At 57.0% G+C, this 26,120-nt stretch overlaps 1 protein-coding gene across 7 annotated transcripts in view; it reads right to left on the reverse strand.

The window, feature by feature from the left end:
* Positions 1-26,120, reverse strand: part of CDH22 (cadherin 22) — an 88,197-nt gene that overhangs the window by 24,733 nt on the left and 37,344 nt on the right. For all 7 annotated transcript variants that reach the window (XM_083618553.1, XM_083618550.1, XM_083618552.1 and 4 more), the window contains 4 exons: positions 15,523-15,642; positions 6,114-6,281; positions 4,605-4,792; positions 3,470-3,723 (listed from right to left, as the gene is read on the reverse strand). In XM_083618553.1, the coding sequence (XP_083474679.1) occupies positions 3,470-3,723; positions 4,605-4,792; positions 6,114-6,281; positions 15,523-15,642 (730 nt within the window). The remainder of the gene's footprint in view (positions 1-3,469; positions 3,724-4,604; positions 4,793-6,113; positions 6,282-15,522; positions 15,643-26,120) is intronic.

Below are 26,120 nucleotides of genomic sequence, written 5' to 3' on the forward strand. Positions count from 1 at the left end.
GTTCCTGAAGCAGCCCCAGCCCCCGGCCGCACCCTGCACAGCCCCTCCGACCCCCTGCCAGGCCGGTCGGGCATCTGCCTGCGCCGCTGTGCTGCCTCCTTTTTCCTCCGCAATAAAGTTAATGACTCGGATGGAGGAGCGCCGAGCGAGGGGCCCTCGTCAAATCCGCAGAGGATGACACAAGCCGGGAGGAACTGTAAATATTGCAGAGGACAGGAGGATACAGGTTCCAAACGACCTTGACAGAGAGAAAGGCCAGGCGGGGAGGGAAGGGACAACTGCAGAGTGTTAGGTCCCCGCGGGAGAGAGGAAAGCCCCACAAGTGCCCCCCTCCGGAAAGAAGAGCCTTGCGAGAGCCCCATAGCGCTGGAGGGGCTTCCCCCGCAATGCAGGGAGCTGGACTGGGCGACCCTCAGGGTCCCGTCCAACTACGAGTCCCACCAACGGAAGCCAAGGGCCTCCTGGGAGGCACCTTCAGCCAGATGCTTCCTGGCGCCTCCTCTCTGTTCCTGGGCTGTGCCTTCTGCCCCAGCCAGGATAGAAAGGAAAGCTGCTGCCCTGCACATGCACCATGTGTGCCCAGCACCTGCTGCTTACTGGAGATGCCCCCTGGATTCTGCGACAGAGGTGATGGCACAGTCACCCTCCTGGATGTGCCAGGCCTGACCTCCCAGCAGCAGCCCCAGAGGGCGGTCTCTGCCCGGCTGCCCTCTGCCACCTGCAAGCCAAGCTCTGCTAGGAGTTTGTGGCTTCTCCCGCTGCCTTGTCTCCCTCTCCTTGGCCCTCCTTTTGCCCCCACGACTGCCCCCTCCCTCTGCCCCCCACAAGCAGCCGAGGAGGGCAGCCCCGCCTCCAGGGTGGCGGGGGAGCAAACGCCAGGCGGCATCCGGCGCGGCTGCTGGGAGATGCTGCGCCAGCGGTGCCAGGCCAGAGGCGGCAGGTCACGGCCCCCTCGCCTCTCCGCTCGCCCTCCTAATTGCCTGGCTGGCAAGATTATTTTCAATCAGGTCTGCTTTGTCTCTGGGGGATTTATCGTCTTTTATCCGGCTATGAAACAAGCCAAATTGCTTTGCTGCTGCCTGCAATGGCGTGTTTGCGTGGGGGCTGCTGCCCGGGGGGTCTCAGACGCTGCCGCCGGCCGAAGGTGGGGAGGAAAGGGTGGGCCTGTCCAGAGGGGAGCTTGGCCTCAGCTGCTCTGCACCCAGTGCAGGGCTTGATCCTGCCTCGGAGGGAAGAGGGCACAGGAGCAGACCCTGGCCCAAGCCAAGGCCCCCAGGAGTCGGCCCCAGGAGCTGCTTTCAGGTCACAGTTCAGCCTGAAGGCCTCCCCCAGTTCCCACTTCATGCCGGGCTGAGCATGTGCAGAGTGCATTTCCCTCACTGGCGCCAAACCACATAGGAAGAAGCCCCCTCACTTCTTTCTCAGTCTTGCCAACCCTCCCGAACTGAGGATTCACAGACTCACAGAATTGTAGAACTGGGAGAGACCCCCAGGGGTCATCTAGTCCAACCCCCTGCAAGGCAGAGCTCAGCGGAGGCAGACATGTCACCTGCAGGTCCAAAATATCTGCAGACGCTCCAGGGCTGTTTTGAGGGAGGCTTTCCCGCCAGCCTTATTACGTTTTGCATGCTGCATGAAAGCAGCGTCAGTGATGCACAAAAAGAAAAGGATGCCCTTCTCTGCCCCCCCCCGAGCCCAGCCCCCTGCCAAGGGGGAGCTCTCTCAGCCCTCACGTGTCCCAGTTGCCCCCCAGCAGCGCCCTCCAGCGAGGCCTGCCCTGCCGGAGCAGGTTGATGCTCTCGGGCGTCGCGGGACCTGCACCAGCTAAACCAATGTGTGCCCCCATCACCAAAGGCAGCAGATCTGCCCCCCACCCCATGCCTAGCTGGTTCCTGCGGGGGGGGGGCTTTGAGGCAGCCGGAGCAAGAAGCCCCTGCTTGGGATGCTGCTGGTGTCGCCAGCTTCCCTCTCCTCCTCCTCCTCCCAACGACATCGCCTGTTGTTTGGCTGGGCAGAGCAGAGAGCGGCTTCTCCTCCTCCCTCTCCTGCGCTTTGGCGGTTTCCGTGGCACTCGCCTGCCTCAGCCCTTCCTTGCCACCCCCAAAGGCAGCGGCGGCAGCCGAGCGAGGGGCTCATCCTGGCATCCTGGCATGTGCATTGCTGCTGCTGCTGCGGCTGCTGCTGGGCTCTGGGAAGCTTTTCAAGCACGGTGTGAAAAGCTCTTTGTGGTGTTTGTTTTCCCTGCCTGCCGCCTTTGTGCCGGAGCAGGTTGACGCTCTCGGGCGTCGCGGGAGTCTGCAAACCGCCTGTGCCCAACACATGTCTGCGGCGCCAGCGAGTGCCAAGGAGCAACAGCGTCTCTACAGAGTGCCAGCCTGCAGCTCTGCATCGCAGCTGGGGGGAAACAGAAGAGGGGCTCCAGCGGGCGCAGGCGGGGAGGAGGGCCCTGTCCTGGGCAGAGACGAGAGCGGAGGCCTGTCTTTCCTCCCAGCCAATCACAGCTGAAGCATCCCTGGCAGGCAGCCATCCGACCTCGGCTTAAAAACCTCCGAGGAAGGGGAGTCCACCATCTTCCCAGAGAAGAGAGGAAAGGCTTCTCTCCAGTGGCCCCCGTCTGTCAGGCCAGCTGGGGAAGGGCAGCGCCAACGTTGCACAGAGGTGATGGGGAGGGGGTCCACCTGGCACAGGCCCTGCTGATCTGCCCTCTTTGCTCACCTGTGGCACAGAGGCCCCCTGGGCTCCGTTGGGCCAATCCTGGTTGAGCCCCAGAACCAGAGCAGAGCAGCTGGGCCTGCCCGCCCCCCAGAACCCCTGCACCTCGTCCCCCTTCATGCCTCTGGCATTCTGCTGGCACCCAGAGCCCACCCATTCTGAGTGACAGCCAACTGACTTTGCATGGCCACTTCTGCTGGACCCCTCTGCCCCATCCCCAGCCCCCTTTGCCTCCCCTGAGACACAAACAGAGGTGCCATGGAGGTGCCACTCAAAGCAGAAACTCAGCAACTGGGATATATAATCTAGCACCGATTGCACAACCAGGAGATTTTCAGGAATGTGCATGAAAAGGCAAGGAAGTGGTTCAAGAGGCGCATGTGTGTGATATGTGCAAAAAGGAAAAGATCCACGAATACACAGAAGCCCTTCCACCCCCTAAGTTCATCTCACAAACCTAGAAACTTATTTCTTGCCAAAGGACTTTGCAGAAACCTCTCCTCAAAAGCCGAGTTTTGTGCGACATGAAGCCCACGGCCACCTTGCAGATTCCGGATTCCTCCTTCTCTGCCTCCTCCCAGCTTAGGTGCCCAGAACCTTCTTGCCCCTTCCCCCTTCTTGTCCCCTTGGGGTCTCCCACCTCAGCTGCCCATGCACCCCACTTGCCTTTGCAACCGCCCCCCTTCCTGCCCTACTTCCTCCCTCTCCTGGCACCACGCGCCCATTTCCCGGACGGAGGAGAGGAAGCCCTCCTTACCGGACGGGTCTGTTTGCCACGTCGGGGTCCAGGGCGGTGACCATGCCCACCAAGGAGCCCACTGGCGCGTCCTCCTGCACCTCCATCAGGCCGTCGGGGGGCTGGAACTCGGGGGGCTCGTCCACATCCAACACAGAGACGCGCACGATGGTCTGGTCCCGGAAGGTGCCCAGGTCCACAAAGCGGGGGTCCGCAAACTTGTTCAGGGCCTCGACCAGCACTGTCTGCACGCTCTGAGCCTCAAAGTCCAGAGGCTGCAGTGAACAGAGGGTTTTTTGTGGGGTGAGCAGTGGGCTGACACCATCCAGGCTCCCCCCAAGCCCCGCCCCACCCCTTGGCCACCCCAGGTTGAGAGCCAGGTGAGAGCCAGGGGCACCTCCCTCTTGCAAAAGGCTGGAGGAAGGAACTGACCCCTTTAAGGGTGGCAGCGCCCAGCCAGGTCCTCTGGGGCCAGTTCTGCAAAGAGGCACCGATAAGCAGCTCTACATTTTAGGGGGCAGAGCTCTATGGGGAGCAGCTGCCTTGCATGCAGAGGGACCCAGGTCCACCCACCTGGCAGCATCGCCTGGCAAGGCTGGGAGGGGCAACCCCAGAGAGCGGCTGCCAGTCAGGGCAGACAAGCCAGAGCAGGGCCCATGGGCTGGCTCTGCAGCAGGCAGCTCTCCGTCTCCTGCCTGCCTTCCTCCATGGGGGAGGAGGGGGCCCCAGTCTGACGCAACGCGAGATGCTCAGAAGATGGAGGCAGGCAGAATCCCGCAGACGGGCTGGCATGCTCCGAATTCTGGAAAAGCTGAAGAGTCCCGAGATCCCCGTTTCCCAGGCAGAGGGAGGCCTGCCAGCCAAGCAGAACTGGGAGGCATCCAGAACTCACCAGGAATCAATTGGGAGAAACCAGAGGCAACTGGAGGGGGGGAGAAGGGAGGGGCAGGAGGAAAGAGCCCCCAAAACTGGGCAGGGCTTTGCTGATGGGGGCAGCAGAGGATGGCAGGGAATCCATAGAATTGCATGGATCTGAATTGTATAGAATTGTGAATCCTGGGGCAGCTCCCCTGAGGCCCTGCTGTGGCCAGAGGATCCCCCCCCCAGCTTCCCCCAACACCCACAAGGGGGAGAAGGGGACACCCCCCCGGCTCACCTTCTGCACGGAGATGAGGGCTTCCTGTGTGTTGCTGTCGGTGGTCACCCGGAAAGCCCCCAGCCCCTCCTCGTCCTTGACCTGGTAGGTCATGTCGGTGTTCTCGCCCACGTCGGAGTCCTCGGCCTTCACCCTCCCGATCAGAGTACCCACGGGGGCCGTCTCCACCACACTGAACTGGTACATCTCTGGGGGGGGGGGAAGAGGCTGGGTGAGGGTCTCGCAGGGAGGAAGGTTCCTGCGTAAGAGCCACCCCATCGCTGCCTCCAAGCCCTGGCACACTCACATCCCCCCCCAAAAGGAACCCATCTTCAAAGCACGGATGAAACAAGGAGTTTGAGTGGGTGGCATAACCTCAACCACGGATCTCTGGATGGGACAACCCCTCCGACCAACGTGGAACATTTCCGTAGCTTTAAAACTGAGAGGAATTCTGCAAAAATTGATCTTCCAGGTCTATTGCACAATGTCTCTCTAGGGACGGTCTAATTCGGATGGACTCTGGCCCTGTCACGATGTTGGCAGGTCCAGTGGCATTTCCCTTTGAGTCTGCATCACTTTTGTATTGGAGCAATCCTGGATATTTGCAGATGTTTGTGCGTTTTCAGATCCCCTTGGCCTGGGGATGAACAGCAGGATGAGAAAAGTGGACTTTAGGAGCCCTTTGGGTCACAAAGCGACTGGAAGGATTAATACTCGCCGTCTGCTGGGCAATGGTCTGAGGACCTGAATGTCCCGACTACATCTGCACCCACTTTTTCTTTTTTGTAAACTCCACTTTCACCTGGACATCATTTTGGACATTTGGATGTTGTATGTCCATCTTGGGTGGAGGCATTGATGCTTCTTGCATTTCCAATGTGCTCAGAGTTGATAGCATGGTCTTTCATTCCCCCACCCCGTAGATTTTCTCTTTGGTTTTTTTCTTTACCTTAATAAACTTCCATTTTAGGGGAAAAATAATAATAAAAAGCAGTGATATGGATTTTCTAGGAATAAAAGAACCTGGACGTTTTCTGTAAAAAAAAAAATTGGGGGTGGGATAATGTTCTAATGCCCTGCAAAGAGATCCCATTGCATTTTACTCATAATTTATAAAGCTAAAAACTGCCAAACGGCCCAGCTCGCCTAATCCTGGATTTGCATTTGTCATCAAGTCATTGGTTCTGAGATTTCGGGAAAGGGAATCTCTCATGGAGGGGGGGAGTCCTGTGTAAATTTGCCTATCCCACACCAGAGTTTTCAGGGGCACACACACCCTTCACAGCTTGCACGGAGCCTGCACCCTAAAAGCAGGGGCACCCCAGCCTGGCACCGGGAGAGTGTGCATGGCACAGGCAACGTGGCCCCAGTGCCCAGCTGGCAGGGCCTATCCCGCTGCCTGGTCCAGCAGTCCACTGCCAAGGCAGCCCAAGTGGGACACCCACCTCTGCCTGGACAGCTGCCCCCCGCAAAGGAGCTGCCGGCTGCTGCCACCCTCCCCCCATCCGCCCCGCAGCCCAAGCTCACTCTGGGGGAAGCGTGGGGGGTTGTCGTTGACGTCCGTGATGACGATGGTGACGGTGGTGGACCCCGAGAGGCCTCCCAGCTGCCCGGCCATGTCCGTTGCCCGGACCACCACCTCATAGCGGTCTTGCGTCTCCCGGTCCAGGTTGGCCACCGCCGTCCGGATCACACCTGCAGAAAGCCCCAACATGTCAGTGGGGGGCCAGGTGGGCCCCCAGGAGCCTCAAGGGGCCACGTCCAGCCCCAACACCCCCCCCCCGTCTCCAACAACTGGTACTTGGAAGCATATTGGGAAATGCAGGAGGCCTGGACCCACGGCTAAAGAAAGAGCCCCCAACCAGCTGGCTGCCCCACAGCAAGGAAGAGGTGGCGCCCAAGGATTGTGGGGCATAAGGGGGCAGGATATGCACCCGGGAGATCTTTGGGGGCAGGGAATGTCCCCTGTGGGGCAGCCGCCGCCTTGGAGGGCCCCCCTGGGCAGGCCCCCAGGGTGCCCCCAGGCAGGCCCTAATCCTGGCCCCCTCAGGCCTTTTTCACGCACACCCCACATGACAGCATCGCTAGCATCAAAATGACAGCCTGTATTTTGCCATCTTTTGGTGCCAATTTTCCCTTTTCATGGGGAAATCCAACAAGTTGGAAAACACACGTGTCACATGTTGCCAGTGAGCATTTGTGGGATCTCAAAGACTCGCTTGCCATACTAAGCTCCCGTCTGGAAGTCCCCTTAATTGGGACGCAGCAGTGCGGGCGAAGGGGGGGCACAGCTGCAGGGGGAATCCCTCCCCCCCCAGCATCTCTTGGCTGCAGCTGCTGCTGCTGCAGGGGGGCAGGATGAGGCTGGGCCTGGTGCTGGGCGAGATCCAAGGATCTTTGCTGCCTGTTTGTCTCACCAGCTCAGAGAAGCACCAGCTGCTTGTTAACTCGTCAGATCAAAATAAAGATCTTTCTGATGAACTCTGCTGAAGCCGCTATAAATAGCTGCCTGCTGCCCTGCAGGAGCCGGGAGAGTTTGGGGAAAAGCAGGGAACGGGCAGGGAGGGGCAGAGATGCCACCTTCCCCCCCCACCACCCATGGCAAGGAGCTGGCTGAGCACCCAGGGGAGCCAGGCTGGCAACCGGCCAGCTACAGGAAAGGCAGCTGTTGGGGAGGGGGCAGCGGGGGCCAGTTTTTGCTCAGCTGCTCAAAGGCAGCCGGACCAGGATGGCATCCCCGTCGCCCACTGGGCACCAGGCTCCCCTGCCCACCTGGGTCCCGACTCCTGCGCCCGCCCAGCCCTTTTACTTCTCTTCGTGCAATTGCCCGCACCTCCTACACTTGCAGGGGGTGGACTAGATGACTCTGGGGTGCCTTCCAAATCTACAATTCTGTGATTCTCTGTGACCCAGGGCCAAAGGGCAGGAAGAAAAAGGGTCTCCTGGTAACATGGCACCAAAGAGGACTCCACTGGCCCCCAGCAGCCTCCCCCAGTTTCAAGAGCCACCTGTTTCCCGACTACCATGGGGGGAGCCAGGCTGTGGGTCCTGGGGGGTCGGAGGTAGACGGTCTCGGAGTGGGGAGATGTGATTTTGCCAGCATGGCAGGGGATTGGATTCAATGAGCCTCGTGACCCTCCCATGATTCTAGCATGGGGCAGAGCTGCAGATCCAGCCCCCCGACCAAGGCGGTGGGTCCCACGAGGTCACTCTGCTGTCAGGGATACGTCCTTCCTGGCAGCGTCTCTCCAGAGCCCTTGCATTTGGGGCAGGGAGCCTGCTGGTTGCTCAGTGCTTCCCCGGGGCTGGTTTGGGGGCGCAGCCAAGTGGGGGCCGGAGTGCTGGAGAGGCCAGGCCTGCGCGGCCCCCCCGCCCCACTGCTGCCTCTCAGCTCTTCCCAGGAGACACTTGGCAGCCCCGAAGGCTCTGCTCATTATCCCGCCGCTGATGGGCTGATTGTCAGGAGGCATCACTGCTGGCTGGACCCAAAGCCGCTCCTGGCCTCTCTCCCTGGCTGACAGCTGTCAGCCGCCGTGCCCTGCAATTACCTCCGCCTCACCCCAAAAGCTCTGGCTGCCCTCCCTGCCACCAGAAAGAGGGAGAGAAGGGGGGGCACGCTGCTTGCTCGATGCAAAACGTTGCAAAGTCCAGCAAAAAGCTCTCCCCCCCCCTCGCTGCCCATCCTGCTGGGGCTGAGCTTGCAAAGAGAAGCAGAAGGGGCTCAGCGCCACCTTTCCAGAGAGCCAGAGCAGCTGCCTTGCATGCAGAAGGGCTCAGGTTCAACCTCTGCCAGCCGCTGCTGCCAGTCAGTGCAGACAACACTGCGCTAGACAGACCAAGGCTTTGGCTCTGTGTGAAGCAGCTCCTTGCATTCCTCTCTAAGCCTTCCCACGTGCAGGGACGCCCAGGCCTCCTTCGTCATCCCTGGCCCATGCGAAGGCACAGCAGCTGTGTGCCTCTGAGCATGGAAAGAGCGCTCCTGCAGGCAAAGGGCTACCAGATGGCACCTCCCAAACCAGCAGGCAGGGCCTCCTGCACTTGCCTGCCTCCCTGGAGATCGGGGGGGGGGCAAGAGAGAGCTGGGAAGAGGGCCAGCCCACGGGCAAGGGAGCAGGATCCTCCTGGTCAGAGCTGGCATCCGGGGGGCAAAGCCCTTGGGATGCAGGACATCCAAAGAAGCGGAAAGTTGGAAGATTCTGGACATCTTCAAACAAGTCCTTCTTCACGCAAAGCAGAATTAAACAATGGAACTCCCTGCCCCAGGAGGCAGGGATGGCTGCCAACAGGGATGGTGTACTTTGCTGTCTCCACTGCATCCTGATTGTGCCGTCCAGCAGAGCTTTCCCGGGTCGTGCATTCAGGGCGCTTGACAGTCTGGCCAAAGGAGGCAGTTCAACGTGACTCGTTTGCAAAGCATCTAGAGGAGAAAGCCACTTGCACCCGCCAGGATCCTGGCTCCGCTATTACAGCAGATGCATCTCAAGGAGGGTCCAGAGTAGAGTCTATGGTAAGGCTCAAGGATGTGGAAAAGGGGCTTGGACTGCTCAGGGAGACCCCTTGCGCTCTAAGGTAAGGTAAAGGGACCCCTGACCATTAGGTCCAGTCGCAGTTGACTCTGGGGTTGCGGCGCTCATCTCGCCTTATTGGCCGAGGGAGCCAGCATACAGCTTCCGGGTCATGTGGCCAGCATGACTAAGCCGCTTCTGGCGAACCAGAGCAGCGCACGGAAACGCCATTTACCTATTTATCTACTTGCACCTTGAAGTGCTTTCGAACTGCTAGGTTGGCAGGAGCAGGGACCGAGTAACGGGAGCTCACCCCGTCGCGGGGATTCGAACAGCTGACCTTCTGATCGGCAAGTCCTAGGCTCTGTGGTTTAACCCACAGCGCCACCCGTGTCCCTTAACCCCAATAAAAACCAGCCAGGAAAGGACAACTGGCTGGGCCATGATGGCGAGGAATGCCTTCCTAGGAGGAGGAGGGCTCCCTCCCTGCATTCGGAAAAGCTAACTACCGGTCAGTTGCAAAGCCTCTCCCGGTTTGCCCCACGGAGGACCTTAAGGTCCATAAACAGCAACACCCTAGTGGTCCCGGGCCCTAAGGAAGTCAGATTAGCCTCAACCAGAGGCAGGGCCTTTTCAGCGCTGGCCCCGGCCTGGTGGAACGCTCTGTCTCATGAGACCAGGGCCCTGCAGGATCTGATTTCTTTCCGCAGGGTCAGTAAGACAGAGTTGTTCTGCCTGGCCTTTGGCTTGGAATCAACTTGATCCCCTCCCATAGCTGTCAACTTTTCCCTTTTCTTGTGATCAATCCTATTCAGAATAAGGGAATTTCCCTTAAAAAAAGGAAAACGTTGACAGCTATGTCCCCTCCCCCTCTTTCCTTTTTCCTTTCTCCTTCTGTGATGGAACTCCTATTTGGGGACTTCCCTGGCTTTTTTCTGGCCCACGTAGGACCAGTCTGGATAGTTGGCCTTGGTGAAGATTTGACATTTTCATCCCCCAAAAGTTTTTGATTTGAGTTTCTACTGAAATGAGGCTGCATCTTAATGCTGCATTTTAATCTTATTTTAAGTTGTATTTTAATCAATTGTTTTTATACCGGTGTTAGCCGCCCTGAGCCCGGTCTTGGCTGGGGAGGGCGGGGTATAATAAAATTTAATAATAATAATAATAATGAGGTCGGCTTGACACTTTCTCTCCATCGCTTTAGGCACCCGGCAGAAACATTCCTCACCTCCCAGGCCTTTGGCTTATTCAACAATCTATGGCCTTTACAACCGGCGGGGGGCGGGGGGGGCGTGGGGCATTGCTTCTGTTTGTTAGCATGGTGTGTATTTTTGTGTTTTTATATTGTAAACCTCCCTGTGATCTTCGGATGATGGGCGGCATAGGAATTCTAATTCTAATGATGATGATGATGATGATAAACGGATCAGCTCTGCTTCTCCTCCACTGGCGGAGGCAGAAATACCAGTTGCCCAAAACCACCGGAGGGGAGGGCGTCTTGCCCTTGGATCCTGTGGACTCAATGGGTCGCTGGCCTGATCCTGCACCTCTCCTGGTCCTCTCCTGTTCAGAAAGGGGTGGCGTCTGGCTCCTGCAAGTTGCTGCAGCTCCAGAGCCAGGCGGCGTCTCATTGGAATGGAAACGGCTCCGTTAATTAAAGGGTCTGAAGCGTTTTATAATGAAAATGATTCTTGTCAGCAGCGCTGTGATGAGAGGGACGTCACGGGGGGGGGGGCTCAGCGGAGACAGAAGCTCATCATCCTCTCAGCAGGAAGGGAGCCCAGGGCCCTCCAGCGAGGCCTCAGCACCGGGCAGAATGAGGGGGGCACTGGGATGCTGGCAGGGACCCTGCTCTGCCACCGGCTCATCAGCTTGCACTCCGGCCCCGGGGAAACCCTCCCACCAGTCGGACTCCATCCCATAATTATGCACGCAATCCAAGGAAGAGCCGGACCCGCCTCCCATGACATCCCCATGGAAGGAGAAAGAGACCAGGGGCCGGATCCATCCCAGAATATGCCAACCTTCTGCCTCTCCGCTGGTGCCGTCTAAGGGAGAACTCAAACGCAGCTTCTCCCCTCGTTGGGCACCTCTGCCCACATTGCAGGGGTTGGACTAGATGACCCTGGGGGTGCCCTCTACAATTCTGTGACACACTCTGGGCTCACTGCGAGGCCAAGAAGACTCAGAGGAAACCCAGGGAGTTGGGGGGGGCGCAGCTGCGTCTGCTGGCTTTCATTATCTCCACAGCCCCCCCCTCCACACCCGATCGCCTCTCTTTTAAATAACTTCTCCCCTCGCACGAGTGATTCCACCTCCCCGCCTTTGGCTCTGTGCCCATCTCTCGCACACAAGGGTTGTGGAAATCGGGGGGGGGAGGGAGGGAGGGAGGGACAACTGCAAACTGCTGGGCTGCTTCTTCTTTCAACCTGCCTTGCCAGGAGCCTCACAGGGGCTGAATTTGCCCCCAAACCTGGGACAGAAAACAGAAAGTCCTGCTTCACGCAGCGCATTGTTAACCTCTGGAACTCCCTGCCACAGGAGGCAGAGATGGCCACCAACCTGGATAGCTATGAAAGAGGATCAGGCAAATTCAGTGGCTCCCAGCCAGGAAGGCTCCACAGTCAGAGGCAGCAACGCTTCGGAATCCCCGTGGCCTGAATGCCACCCGTGGCCAGTCAAGGCAGCCAGCTCTGAGTCCAAGCGGCCTCATCCTGGCTCAGCTCATTCCCGCATTGCAGGGGGTTGGACTAGATGCCTCCTGGGGGTCCCGTCCAACTCTGTGTTCTGGGATTCTGTGCTCCTCAAAGCCTCACCCAGTGGCCCCTGGCAGGGGAACCCAAGTGCCCTGCGTGCCAATTCCTGCAGGAGCAGCGGCCCCACCTGCCGGCCTCTCCAGAGCCAGATTCTCGGCCCAGGGGTCCCCTCTCCCCCCCCCCCCACCCCCTAACAGATGGGGCCTGGGGACTCCGCCTAAGACGCCACAAAACGAAGCCAAATCCCAAATCCCTCTGGTCGTTAAAGATTAATTTCCACTTTACATCCGTAAATGCACCCTAATTTCCTAAGGAGGCGGCAGGCAGGCAGGCGACTCACCCCGGCTTCAAAGGCTCTGCCCACCTGGGAGCCCTTCTGGGCAAGAGCCCCTGGGGCGGAAGGCGCTGGCAGTGCCCTTGGCCAGACTCGGATGCCACCTCCTGCAGAAGCGGACAAGCCCAGCCGCCTCAGCCTCGCCCCGGCAGCAGCAGAAAGGAGGAGATGCACCAGGCCAGGGCCTCCCTCTGCCCAGAAGCAGCACTGGGAGGGGGGAGGCCCAGTGCCAAGACCTGGCCAGGCAGGGCTTGCTGGGCAGTGCCAACAAAGCTGAACGCTGGGAGATTCAGGGTAGACCAAAGGAAGGATGGAGCAGAGTTAACCTATGGAACTCCCTGCCACAGGAGGCCGTGAGGGCCACAAGCTTGGATGGCTTTGAAAGAGGAAGAGATACCGTATTTTTCGCTCTATAAGACGCACCTTTTCCCTCCTAAAAAGAAATGGGAAGTGTGTGTGAGCCTTATGGAGCGAATGCAGGCTCCGCAGCTATCCCAGAAGCCAGAAGAGCAAGAGGGATCACCGCGCAGCGCTCCCTCTTGCTGTTCTGGATTCTGGGATTCAGAATTTTTTTCTTTCTTGTTTTCCTCCTCCTCCAAAAACTAGGTGCGTCTTATGGTCTGGTGCGTCTTATAGGGCGAAAAATACGGTAAATTCATGAAGGAGAAAGAAACTATCAAAGGTGGTTCTGCTCTGCCCTCCATGGTTGGAGGCCAAAATGCTTGTGAATGCCAGGAAGGGAGAGGGCTCTGGGATCTGATCCTGCTTGCAGGTTTCCCGGTGGGGCATCTGGTTGGCCGCTGTGAGAACAGAAGGCTGGATGAGACGGTCCCCCTTTGGCCTGATCCAGCAGCCAGGCTCCTCATATTCTCTTATGGAACCTCCAGGTCCAGATGAAGTCTATCTGGATTTCTACGAGAATTAGGCCACAGTGAGAACAGGATGCTGGGCTAGGCGGCCCATTGGCCTGATCCTGCCGGCTTTCCTTTTGGAGAAGGTTGGGCAGGGGGCCCTCAGAGAGAAGGCCAGAGCTCCTCCTTTCCCTTTTCGCTCGTGCAAAAACACGCATGCTCCTGCCAAGCCTTGCGCTGGACATTTGCACCCGCGTGCGACAGCCCAGCCAGCAGGGCTGCTCCCCGCCTGGGTCTCCTCGCGTGATCAAGGCGAGGGAGAAAGCAGGTCAAAGTCAAAAAGGAAAAGCAAACGGCTCTCCATTATCGTATATTACGAAAAATGAAGGTGCCAGATTTTATGGCTCCTTTTACAGCATTAATGATCACGATGGCTCTGCAAGTTAAGCTGCTGATCTGGGCAATTAAACCTGATGCTCCGAGCACAGGAAGGAATTGCCAGGCGGAGCAGCTTGCCAGGTGCATGACGGGACCCGGCCGGAGTCGGGGGGGGGGGGCCTTCCGTGGCCTCTGCCCTCAGCAGGACAAACGTCTCCCCGGCGGCTCTGCCAGCTCCCATGCCACCCAAGTCAGCACAAGTTGGCAGCCTGCTCCTGGACCACCGACAACTGCTGCCACCCTGGCTCGGAGGAGGGCTCTTGATGCCACGCTCAATGGAGGGGGAAGCGGGTACAGAAGCTGGCTGACTTCCAAAGGGCTTTCGTGGGATGCCAGGATGCCAGCGGGCCAGGGGTAGAAAAAGCCAGGAAGCCAAGGGAGAAGAACCCTCCTCTAGGCCAGCCCAAGTTAGGAGCAGCAAAGACCCCCAGGTGAGGGAGGGGAGGAAGGAGCAGGTCTCCATCTCACGCAGGTAATTCCTGCAGCACCTGCCTCTGCCCTCCACAGCGCCCCCTGCAGGCAGGCAGAGAGGGAGACATCTCCTGCCCAGAAACAGACCAAGCTTGCCACATTGGAAAGAAGACTTCTGCGGCTGGACTTCTGCGGCAGCCGGAGAAAAAGCGTGGCTCCTGTTTCCAAGCAGAGAACCAGCCTCCTCCAAGGATCCCCGGGGACCTTTGGGGGCGCCGTAGCTGCTTTGGCAAGAGGGGGCTTTGCGGGGTGTGGGCAGAGGCAGCTGCTTGCCCAGGAATAGCCAGAGTGGGCAGGCCTGTGAATCTGACGCATCGCCGCGCATTGAAACTCCCCACTCAACTTGAGGACAGAAAGAAGCAAAGGGGGATGGATGGATGGAGAGACACTCGAGCCCCACGGACGCCCCAAGGAACCCTGGCTGGCTGTTTCTGGGTTTCAAGGGGGCTGACCCCTTGCCAGCCCCCGCGGGGATCCTGAGCTGGGTTCCAAGACTGCCAGCCCAGGCCCTCTTGGCTGCTCCTCACCGCGGGTACTGCCAGCAGCACCCAGAGGGGTGCCTGACCTCACACTGACTGCCATGGGGTCCAGCGACCCCTTTTCCGAGTCTCCCCCTCCCCCCAGGCCCAGGGGAGCGAGCGAGCGAGGCCCCTCCCCCCCGTCCTAACCGGCCGTCACGGGATCATCTGCTGGGGATTTATCGCGGGTCCTTTTACAGCAGGCCTTTATTAGAAGTTATTAAAGGATGGAGCGGATTCCACCGCTCGCCCATCAAATATTAATAGAGCATTTATAAAGCAATCCTTAATTTAAAGTGTTGCCTTTAATCAAAGGCCCGGCGCTAACAAAGACGCTGCTGGAGAGCCTGGCGGGGGGGAGCCTTTGTGCCCCTTCAGAGTGCCAGCCCCCCCCCGCACCCGGGAAGGGTCAGCGCCCCTCCTCCAAGGTGGGCCCAGCCGGCCCAGCCTGACATTTCCGGACTCCCCGCTGGGTGCAGATGCCCACAGGCGGTCTCCTAATGCCAGCCCCTCCCTCTCTCCCAGGGAGATCACCTGGCAACCAGGCAGGTGGGCACAGAGGAGGAGGGGGTGGAAAAGCCTCACGCAGCAACTCTCTCCATCTGTGCTTTCCAGCAGCTGGGATTCAGAAGCATAAGGTGGGCCATGGACAGTCCTCTTGGCCATGAATTGGTCCTAAATTGGGGGGGGGGATCATTGCCTCCTGTGGCGGGCAGTTCCACCGTTTAACTATGCGAGGGAGAGCTGCTGCAGCAGAACCCCAAAGACGCCCCTGCCAGGCTGGTGTTCTTGGGTGATCTTCCTTGCAGCCCCCCCTCACATGAAGCAGGACAGACCCAAGGTTACACCCCCAGGTTAAATTGCCCCTTCCAAAAGCCCAGCACCCAATTTGCTAGGCTACCTGGCTGCCCCCTGATTATCAAAGGGATAGCTTCTGCTCCAGGAGAGCCAGGGGATGGTAGTTGGGGGTCAAAGCCCACCCCCATGGGCACAGCCAGCTCTCCCTCCCACCCTTCTCATTGCCCCCCCAGTGCCCCCAGCACCTCTGCCTGGCACTCACCCGTCCTGCTGTCGACCGTGAAGTGTTGCTCCCCCTCGAGGACGCTGTAGACCACCCGGGCGCTGCTTCCGTAGGTGGGGTCATCGGCATCGGACGCCATCACCTGCATCACCGATGTTCCTGGGGGGGGGGGAGGACAGAAAGAGCCCCACGTGAGCAGCAGCCCTGACCCCCGACTTCCACAGCCCCACCAAGGCGGGCGCACAGCCTCCCCCTGTCCTGGGCGAGACCATTTTCTGCAGGCTCAGATCTGTGCAAGGCCCCCTGGGGGGGGCCAGGACCCATAGGGTGGGGGTTCTCTCCCCACCCAGCCTGCTCTCCTCCATCCCCAGACAGAGCCCAGGGTCCTCATGCACAACACGTAGAAGGGGGGGGGCAGAGAGAGTGCAAATTGGATAAAAGTCCATCAAACGGCTGCAATTAAGTTATTGATTTTCAACGCTGCCTCATTAAACCGGGGGCTTCACTCTGAGTGTCCCTGCAATGGGTCTAATTTGACATCATGTTCAATTTGACCAAAGTGGGACCCCTGGACGTGAGGAGCAGGAGGGGGTGTTGGGGAGGGGGCTGGAAGGCTGCTGATGGCCCAGAGACTGACAAGGCAAGTTGGGGGGGAGAGGGAGAAGGCAGAGGCCTCCCCAGCTGGCAGTGCCCACCCAGGAAAGCAGGGAGGGCAGGTGGGCAGGGCCCCCGCCAGGTAGGGATCGCTCAGGTGGGCCCAGCCCTTCAGGGAAGGATCTGCCCCCCCATCTCACCTGTCAGTCAGAAAGCCTCTTGAGGTGGCCAGCAGAGTTTTAAAACGGCAAGATCATAACCGTTTAAAACAGAATAAAAACGCCACGCAGGAAAACAGACACAGATGGCACCGGCCGTAAAACCAGGCGCCATTAAATGCCAAAGGGCCCCTGCCAACTGTTGCCTAAATGCGCTGCTTGGGGGGGTGGATTTGAGGCTGGCAAACTGGAGGGAGCTCCAGAAAGCCCAACAACACTGTGCGAGCACCAAGCCCGCTTTGGAAGGTAGTGCGGCATAATGGTCGGAGCGCCGCATTGCTCCTTTGTAGGGTAACAGCAGCACAGTGACTTGGGAGACCAGTCCTTGACGGTGGGGGCTGGAAGTCACAGAGGTCTCTTCCTTCTACCGTGTTGAACCCGGGGCCCCCCATGCCAGATCCCTGCCCCCAGCGCCACCTCTAGGCTGCCTGTCGCACCACTCAGAAATCACCACAATGGACCCCACTTGCAAAGCGGGTCAAGGAGGCAGAGAGCAAGGGGCAAAAGATTTGGGGAAACACAGAACATCTCAACTGCCGCCCCAAAGGCACCGGGGAGGGGCCGCTCTCACCTCTTGGCGGGGGCAATTCCACAACCGGGTGCACAGAAAAGGGGCCGCCTCCCCTTCCCACCCAAGAAGCCCCTCTGGTCAACGGGAGACGCCCCATGGCCTCCGAGGGGCATCTCAATCTAGGGCGGGGGGGGGCGAGGAGGAGGTGTCCTTTGGCCACTCGCGGTTCCGCCCTTCACCACATGGGGCAGCCTTGCATTGAACCCCCCCCCCCCGCTCCCCCAGTGGACCCCTTTGCAGAGGAGGAGAAAGGGCTGTGGGTGCCAGTCACAAAATGGCTGCCGTGGGGGCGGGGCTTAATACAGAATGGCCGCAAAGAGACTGGGACCCAAAATTGTGCGGGAATACTGCCCCCCCCCCCAATCAAAGGGCAGAACAGCACCTCTGCACTTGACCTCCTCCACCACCTGATTTTTTTGGCCCAGGGTCCCTCCCAAAAATATTGTGGGGCTAGAGAGCTCCGTCCCCATGAGTTGGTGTACCTGACCTGAGGTCACCTTGGTGCTCTTTTTTAAATAAATAATAATAATAATAATAATAATGATTATTTTATTAACAAAAAGAAATAAATGAAATATAAAGTATAAAGAAATCTTGCTATAGTATTGAACTTGTTCCAAAACATTGCAAGAAACACATTTTTTCCATTAACCTGTTAGGCTGGTTTATAACAGGTTAGCTTGATCGTAGTGACTCTCGACCACATTTTCTCACTCCATTCCGATATCGAAAGAGATATGCTTTCCCCCCCGTTTTTAGCTATTATAATCTTAGAAGCAGTTTTAAGGTTGAACGCTATTTCTTGATCATTTTCCAGTACGACATCTTTTAGATAACCAAGCAGAAATCCTTGAGGTTCCAAGGCTATACAGTATATGATATCCTATCCTATCATATCAGAGATTATTAGCCTGAACAGATTTTCAGAATATTTCTATCTGAGAACCATTCCAGAAGAGATGGCTGTAATCTGCTTTATTTAATCCACGTCGCCAACATTTATCCGATCCTAATTTATATATTAAATTCAATTTGGAAGGCGCTAAATACCATTGATAGAGGAGTTGGAAAGAGTTTGCTGGTCCTTTTGGTGCCAGGGAAAGAAGACTTTCCCGTTCGCCCAGGCCTGGGCATTGCAGGCTAGTTCCTGGGGGCGAAAGGGGGGGTTCTCTCAGCCAGCCCCCCCAACCCACCTTCCTGCTTGCAAACAGTCCGCGGGAGGGGGAGGCTGTGCCCATCTTTGCCTCCAGCTTCTGTGGTCTCCCTCCCTCCCGGTCACAGGGGGCACCTGCCCCACCTGTCCTTGGTTTTTGACAGACAGGTTTTAATCTGGGGGGGGTGCTCTGTTGATGGTTCCCCTCCTTCCGCTTGGAAGGGAGACTCGGCTGCTTGGCTTTCCGTCTGCGTTGCACCTCCAGATCTCGCAGCACGAAGCAGGAGGCAGCTGCTCTCGCCTTCCTCCCCCAAATCCCAGCCTCTGCCTTTTCTTGGGGGGGGGGCGGAAATCTCGCAAGACTCGCAAGCAAACAAACCCTCAGCATTGGCAATGAGCTGCAGAAGCCCCCCCCCCAAGCGAGAGAGATAATTAGGCACGTAAAGTGGATAAAGAGAGGTTCTTCCCCCCCCCAACCTTCTCTCCAGCGCACACCAGGAGGGCCCCCAAAGCAATAAAACTTAACAAGTCAGAGCAAATTGGTCTCCCTCTCTCTCTCTTTGCTAAAAGGTGGCATCAGTTGGGTGGGAAGAAGCACAGAAGGTTCGGACCCCCACCCCCAGGCAAGGCTACCCCCAACCCCCCATGCAGAAAAGTGAGCAAGAATCCTAGAATTGCAGAGTTGGAAGGGAACCAGGGGGTCATCTAGTCCAACCCCCGGCAAGGTAGGAATGACAGCTGTAGCATCCCTGACAGACGGCTCTTGGGCCTCTGCTTGGAAACCTCGGAGGAGGGAGACTCCACCCCCTTCCAATGGTTATAACAATCAGAAGTTTCGTAAATGAAATACATGTCCATAGATGTGCAAGGCAAACACATGGACACATGTGCTGGAGGCCAGAAGAGGGACCCCCCCGCGCGCGCCCAGAGTCCTCTGGAGGCTGAGCCAGATGTGGCTGGCTCTGGGGAGGAACCCCTGGCTGCGGTGCCATCCTCGGCTTGAACCTGACAGCACCACCATGCCTACCATGTGCCATGTGGCAAATGGAGCTCACCTCTCTGGCTTCTTCTCCTCTTCTCCTTCTTCTTTGTCTTCATCTTCTCTTCATCTTCTCCTTCTCCTTCTTCTTGTCCTTCTTCTCTTTGTCTTCTTCTTCTTTGCCGATCCCTCATAGCCGAGTAAGATTGTCTTCCATGAACACGGTCTTAACAGTGAGTCTGTAAGTGACTGTGGAGGCCAATTCTGGACCCACACATCCTTCCACAGTGGGGACATTGGATTCCGGGCGGGAGCTGATCACGGTGTGGATTTGCCAAGCATGCCTTCCTCTTAGCACGTTTCTCCCTTGCGTCCTGAGTTCAAGTGCCTTCAAAGCCCGTGACACCTTTGGTCAAGGCTGTTCTCCAACTGCAGCGCTCGCAGGCCAGTGTCTCCCAGTTGTTCGTGTTTATACTACATTTTTTAAAGATTTGCCTTGAGACAGTCTTTGAACTTCTCTGGCACCGCTGCGTCTGCAAGCAGCTGTCCGGCGCAGCTCTTCCAAGTGGTGAATGGCCATTGGTCATCGGACCAGGAGAGTGTCACTCGGACACCTTTGGAAGCCGGATGACAAAATCATGGCTAGAGCAGGTCCAGTGGGCTCTCCTCCCTGGGAGGTTCTTCAGCAGAGGTTGGGTGCTCATCTGCCAGGGATGCTCAGTGAGATTCCGGCATGGCAGGGGGCTGGACTAGATGGCCCTTGAGGGTCCCTCTACTATTCTGTGATTCTCTGAGGACTTTCTGAGCCGGAGGACCAAAATGCCGTGCCTATTCACCAGGCAGGATGTGTCCTCTCCCCCCAAGTGCAAAGGGAAGGCAGGAGACGTCCCAGTGGGGCCAGGATCATTCTTGCTTGAAGCCCAACCTCCGAATTTGGGGACCGGGGCCAGATCCCCCTCTGCGGCTGCCCTTGCTGCACACTCAGACCAGCCTGAGCCCCTCCCTCCTGCCGGGACCCTGCCAGCCGCCAGCCCTGCCAGCCTGGGCAACACACAGCAATGCCGGGGGGGGGGGGCAACTGTTGCTGCTTCCCCCAATGTCGGCTTTTTTATCCCCGGCTTTGCCTGGCTCTGTGCTGCCTGTGGTCTGACTCACATCCCCCAGAGACAGTTTAGCTGGTGCTTGCGAAGGATTTGGTTGACGCGAAGCTTTCTCTCCTCTGTTTGCTGTTCATGAATAGAGAGTTTTTCTCCTGCTTTTATCTAAATCAATCAGGGGGATTTGCAGGAACAAGACAAGGCCCAAGGCAGGAACCCCCCCCAAAAAAAGCCTAGCCAGGATCTCACGCTATGGGGGGAACAGCAACAGGGCTTGGAGACAAAATGCCCCCACCCCACTACTCTGGGGCCCCACCTCCCTCCACGCACCCCTTTCCACCAAGGTGCAACTGGGACAGCAGCAGCCTGGGTTGCCCTGACCGATGGTCTTCTCCAGGCAGGAGGTGACCCTGTTGCTTCCACTCGATCTCTCGGCAACTCAATGCAGAGGATCACAGGATCCTCCAGAAGGGCCTGTGAGACTTGGAGGAGTCACAGTGGCTCCACTATGAACTATGGGGCCAATGTCAGAGGGCAGCCCTGGCAGGCTGCTGCAAAGCCCCATCTTGTCCCCTCTGCCATTAAAAATCGAGATGAAGCCATGAGTAGGAGTCGCAAGTTGATCTGGGCTGAGGAGACAGCAGGGTGCCCAGGAGAACCTGCCTGGCCAGGAAGACAGTGGGGCTCAGCATCTCCCCATCTCTCCTTCTCCTCTGAAGTCAGGCAAGGTGGGATCTCAGGAGCAGGGACTTTCTTGTGGTGGCCCCTGTTGCACTCATTCTCCTGCAGTTCACCCGGGGGCCTTTGCAGCTGAAGAGCGGGGTAAAAATGCTTTGAAGAAGAGCATGCAAGGACCGCGTCATTCAGACTCCCTTTCCAGCATCAGGTGAAACCCTTCAGAGAGGAAAAGGCTTTTCCGCTCAGCTTTTATGAATGTGCTGCTGAAATGTTCTGCTGTAGATCTGGCATTTTTATGGCATTTTGCATGCCGCTCTGCGAGGCATGACAGAAGAGCAGCCAATGAACATTTAAATATATCATCAGATAAAACAACACCCTTCTTGAGATGCAGGAGACAGAACCCTGCAAGAAAAGAAGAGGAACTCTGCTGGTTCGGGCCAAGCTCCCACCTAGTCCAGCCTCCTGTTCTCACGGTCTGTGAGAAACCCGCCAGCAGGATCCAAGCACAAGAGCAACTCTCCCCTCCTGCAGTTTCCAGCAACTGGGATTCAGAAGCAGGGCTGCCTCTGGCTGTGGAGACAGAAGCAGAGCCATCCTGGCTGGAGCCCTCAATAGCCCTCTCCTCCACCACCACCAATTTGTCAAATCCTCTTTTAAATCCGTCCAGGTTGGATGCTGTCCCTGCCTCCTGTGGGAGGGAGTTCCATTGTTTAACCACGTGGAAGAATCCAGAGAGTACGGCACAGGTGTGGGCCCCCCCTTTCTGTTTTGAGTCCCGTCCCCTAATGTCAGGTGCTGGTGGTGGTTGCTCGTGAGTAACCAGGCAGGACTCCGACCTGTCTTTTACAGGTTTTGTTGTGCAAACTATTTACAGAGCAGATCTACAAAGTTCATGTCCGTCTCAGTCACTTGCAGAATCCAGGAGTGGCCCCTTCCGGTTTCTCCCCCAACGTAAGAACTTCGGCACCCCAAGCTTCCTCCTCCCCCCCTTGCGTTTCACCCCTCTGCGCAAGTTGGGCGTCCCTCCTGGCCAGCCTGGCAAGGTGAGGCGCTGAGGTTCTCAGCAGCATCCTTGAGCCCTTTCCTCGCTTGGCTGGCTCTTCCCTCTCTTCTCCACTGGAGGAGTGGCTTTTCCCTTCGCTGGAAGAGGAACTGCTCCTCAGGAGTTTCAGAGGCTCTCTGTATCCCAACGGCCCCCCCTGCCTCCTTTCCCTGACACCTAAGAATGCCCCCTCCCACAATGGCCTGGGAGCTCAGACTCTCTCTTTTTAAAAAAAAATATATTTATTGAAATTTTACAGACAAAAGAGAATTACAGAATAAGAAAAGAAAAAGAAAAAAGATACAAAAATGCAAAGAAAAATACAAAATGCATGAGGAAATAAAAAACAATTAAAAAACAAATCAATCTTATCGTATCTTATATATTTCAATTACTTGTTTCCTGACCTCCTCACACCTCCCTTTTTTGTATTCCAATTCACATGGTAATTCAGCAAATCCTTTCCCTCTTTGTGTTCATCTTAATTCTATATCTTAACATATTATAACTTTATATTTTCATCTAATTATCAGTCCATTTTTACATATTCTTTTTAACCTTATTGCTAAAGCCACTTCATTTCAATCCAACATCATTTTAGCATTCATTAATTTTACAATGTTTCTGCAAATAGTCTTTAAACTTCTTCCAATCTTCTTCCACCAACTCTTCTCCCTGGTCTCGGATTCTGCCAGTCATTTCCGCCAATTCCATATAGTCTATCACTTTCATCTGCCATTCTTCCAAGGTGGGTAGATCTTGTGTCTTCCAATACTTTGCGATGAGAATTCTTGCTGCTGTTGTTGCATACATAAAGAAAGTTCTGTCCTTCTTTGACACCAATTGGCCGACCATGCCCAGGAGAAAGGCCTCTGGTTTCTTCAGACGCTCTCTCCATGTCTTGCTCCATGCAATGGCCTGTCCTGCCAAAGTCCTTCAGACGCTTCTGACAGGCCTGGCAAGCAGATGACATCCACCAGATCTTTCCAATTCATCTGCTTGTTGCTCAGAGAATGGTCAATGAGGCAGGACTTGCTCTACACCGGCCAGCAAGTCTTGCTCCTTTAGGTGCTGGGAAAAGGCCTCCCCCTTTTGCCTGCAGCAGACTTTGGCTCCCCCCTCCTGGCTCGCTTGCAGGGACCCCAGGAGCCCTTTTGGAGAAGCCGCGCGGTGGGGGCTCTCTTCCGGCCTTGGGGTGACAAGAGCCCACAGGTGGGTGCCATCTGGACCCTGCAAGTCGCTTGTTCATTTCCCTCCGGTTTGTTTGCTTGTCTATTCAGATTTCATTCTTCTTTTTGGCCCAAAGGCCCCTCAAAGCAGCTTAAAGCAAGACGAAAAGGCAGAATGCAAACAAGGCAACAAGACACACACACAAAGACTTTCATCAAATAACACGGTTTGGAAACGCACAAGATTAAGGCATCCACAGGTTAACAGGGACCAACCGACTCCATGCAGGGCTTCTTGGGAAAGGAAAGCTCCCAGCAGAGGCTTACAAGAGACTCCGGTCGTGGCAAAATTGGCCCAGGAGGACCCAGGCTCCCTCCTTGGACACATCTCTAGTTAGAGGCAGAAGCAGGTTGAAGGACACAGAGAAGACTCTGGAGGGAACACCAATCTGGCCAGGCAGAAGGGAGGTTTCTGATGCTCCTCGTTAGGGAAGGTGCAGCAAAGTCCGGGAGCCTCTACTGAAAAGGCTCCGTGCCTCCCAGGAGACAACCACATGGCAGGTAGCAGAGCCACCCCCAGCCCGGGAGAGCTTGAGGGGTCACAAAGTCCGGCATGTGGGGTTCAAAACCAATGGATGCCGCTGAGAACTGGGGCTCTGTGGACCCAGCTACCATCTCCAACGAGCAAACAAGCAATCCCGCTGGAAGCTTCCAAGCTGTCTCCAGGGGCAGCCCCAGGCTCAACATATTGCAGCAGTCCAGATGAGAATTTCGCCTTTGTCCTTCCACAAACAAGGCCGGCGCCTCCACCCAATGCCCCCTACAGTGAGGAGCATTGGAGGCAAATAATTCCTTTGGCTTCTCTCCACTCTCCCCCTCCCCACACTCCTCCAGCAGGACCTTTCACAGGAGGGGCAAGGGCTGCTCTGTGTTCGAATCCTGCTTGCGGGTTTCCCTTGGGGCCCTCCGGCTGGGCACTGCGGGGACAAGAGACTGGGCTAGATGGGCCCTGGGCCTGATCCACCAGTCTCCTCTTAGGACAAGGACCTTCTGAATGCAGAGCAGATGTTCTGCCACTTCAACAGCAGGAGATGGCAGGACCAGGGAGCTGGGGGGAAAGGGGCACAAAACCTCCAAGGAGGAGAGAGAGAGCGGGAGAGAGAGAGCGTGCCAAGCAGAAACACACATGCCCAGCTAGATACCATGCTCTGATTATCTCCCGCTTGGACTACTGCAATGTGCCCTACATGGGGCTACTTTTGAAGGTGACTCGGAAACTACAACTAATCCAGAATGCGGCAGCTGGACTGGTGACTGGGGGCGGCCATCGAGACCATATAACACCGGTCCTGAAAGACCTGCATTGGCTCCCAGTACGTTTCCAAGCACAATTCAAAGTGTTGGTGCCCAGTATACTTGGGAGCGTCTCCCCCCCCCCCCCCCGGACACCGGGGTCCACTTCCGAGGGCCTTCTGGCGGTTCCCTCCCTGCGAGAAGTGAGGTTACCGGGAACGAGGCAGAGGGCCTTCTCAGTAGTGGCGCCCACCCTGTGGAACCCCCTCCCTTCAGATGTCAAGGAAATAAACAACTACCTGACATTTAGAAGACATCTGAAAGCAGCCCTGTTTAGGGAAGTTTTTAATGTTTGATGTTTGTGCTTTTAATATTCTGTTGGAAGCCGACCAGAGGGGTTGGGAAACCAGATGGGTGGGGTATAAATAATAAATTATTATTATTATTATTATTATTATTATTATTATTATTATTATTATAGAGCCAGAGTCCTAGGGAACACCTGTGGCCAGAAGGAGCCTGGAATGCCAACACTCTCCCCAGGAAAGGGGGGGGTCATGCTGTCAGAGCTTGGCACTCCCAAGAAACCCATCTGTCCCTCTTGGCTGGGCTTGCTGGAGCCACAGCGGAAGGTCCTGGGACTCGTGACAGCACCTTCCCCCCACTCCCCCCCCCCGGCCTTGGCCAAGCAAGCAAATCGGCTCTAGGAAAGGATGGAGGGAGATGGGCAGGCCCCCCCTCCCTGCAGGAGATTAACCAATTCCCTCTGCAGTGATAATCAGGACAAGTCTTGACCCCCAGCCGCCAAATCGCCTCTCTAAGCTGGTGGAGGAAGCTTGCGGCCGCCCAAGAAGCACGGGGGGGGGGGCAACTCAGCAGGGAGGGCAGAGGAGAGCTGAACCCCAGACCGAAAGACGCTGCTAAGGACCCCCACACCCAGCTCCGGACCCCCAGCGTGAGCTCACAATCCCAGCCAAGAGGTTTCAGCCAAGGCCCCCCACCTCGCCCTCTGCTGCCCAACTCCTACTGGTAGGAAGGATGGGGGGGGGGAGGTGGCAGTGGCAGCCCCTCCTGAAATCCTGGCCCCTGAGACTGGGCACATTTATACCCTGCTTTTTCCTCCAATGAGCTCAAAGTAGCACATATCACTATCTCCCCCACGCACACATTTTATCCCCACAACATCCCTGTGAGGTAGGTTAGGCCAAGAGAAGGCAATGACAGCCCCCCCCCAGGCCACCCAGGGTTGAGTGGGGATTCGAACCCAGGTCTCCCCCAGTTTGGCGCTCAAATTGCTGAGCCACAGTGTCTTACGCAGGAGCGGCATGTGGAAGGTGACAGTTCGAAAGCCATTCTTGGTGCGCCCAGGACACCTGGAGACACTCGACCCGGGTGAGAAGGAGGCGCCTTGGAGACGGGTGCCAGTCACCCTGCTCCCCCCCCCCCATGCCCGTTCCCTGCTCAGAGATGCCAGAAGCAGCCTCTGGTTTCTGCCTCCACAGCAGAAGAGGAGGAGGAGGAAGGTCTGAGCGCTTCTGACAAGGGCCTGGGGCTCCTCCGCCGCGGAGCGTGTCTGGCGTCCGCACGCAAGCCTCCCAGGACGCCCATTGCGCCGCCAAGGCACGTAGCTGCCGCTCCAAACCCTTCGCTCTGCTTTTAACTTCTGAGCCTTTTAATTTGCAGGAATCGCCTCCTTTCATGTAGGGAAAGAGCGTCTCTTCCTGCCTGTGATCTGCAATTTGGCACAGGCGCCGCCGCCTTTGATATGCCTTGTTTCCATCAGCTCCTGATCAGGTACCCCATAATTGTGAGCAATTTTCAAATAATCAGAGCCTCCGCT

Source organism: Podarcis filfolensis (genome assembly GCF_964270895.1).
Source record: "Podarcis filfolensis genome assembly, chromosome: 6".
NCBI lineage: Eukaryota > Metazoa > Chordata > Lepidosauria > Squamata > Lacertidae > Podarcis > Podarcis filfolensis.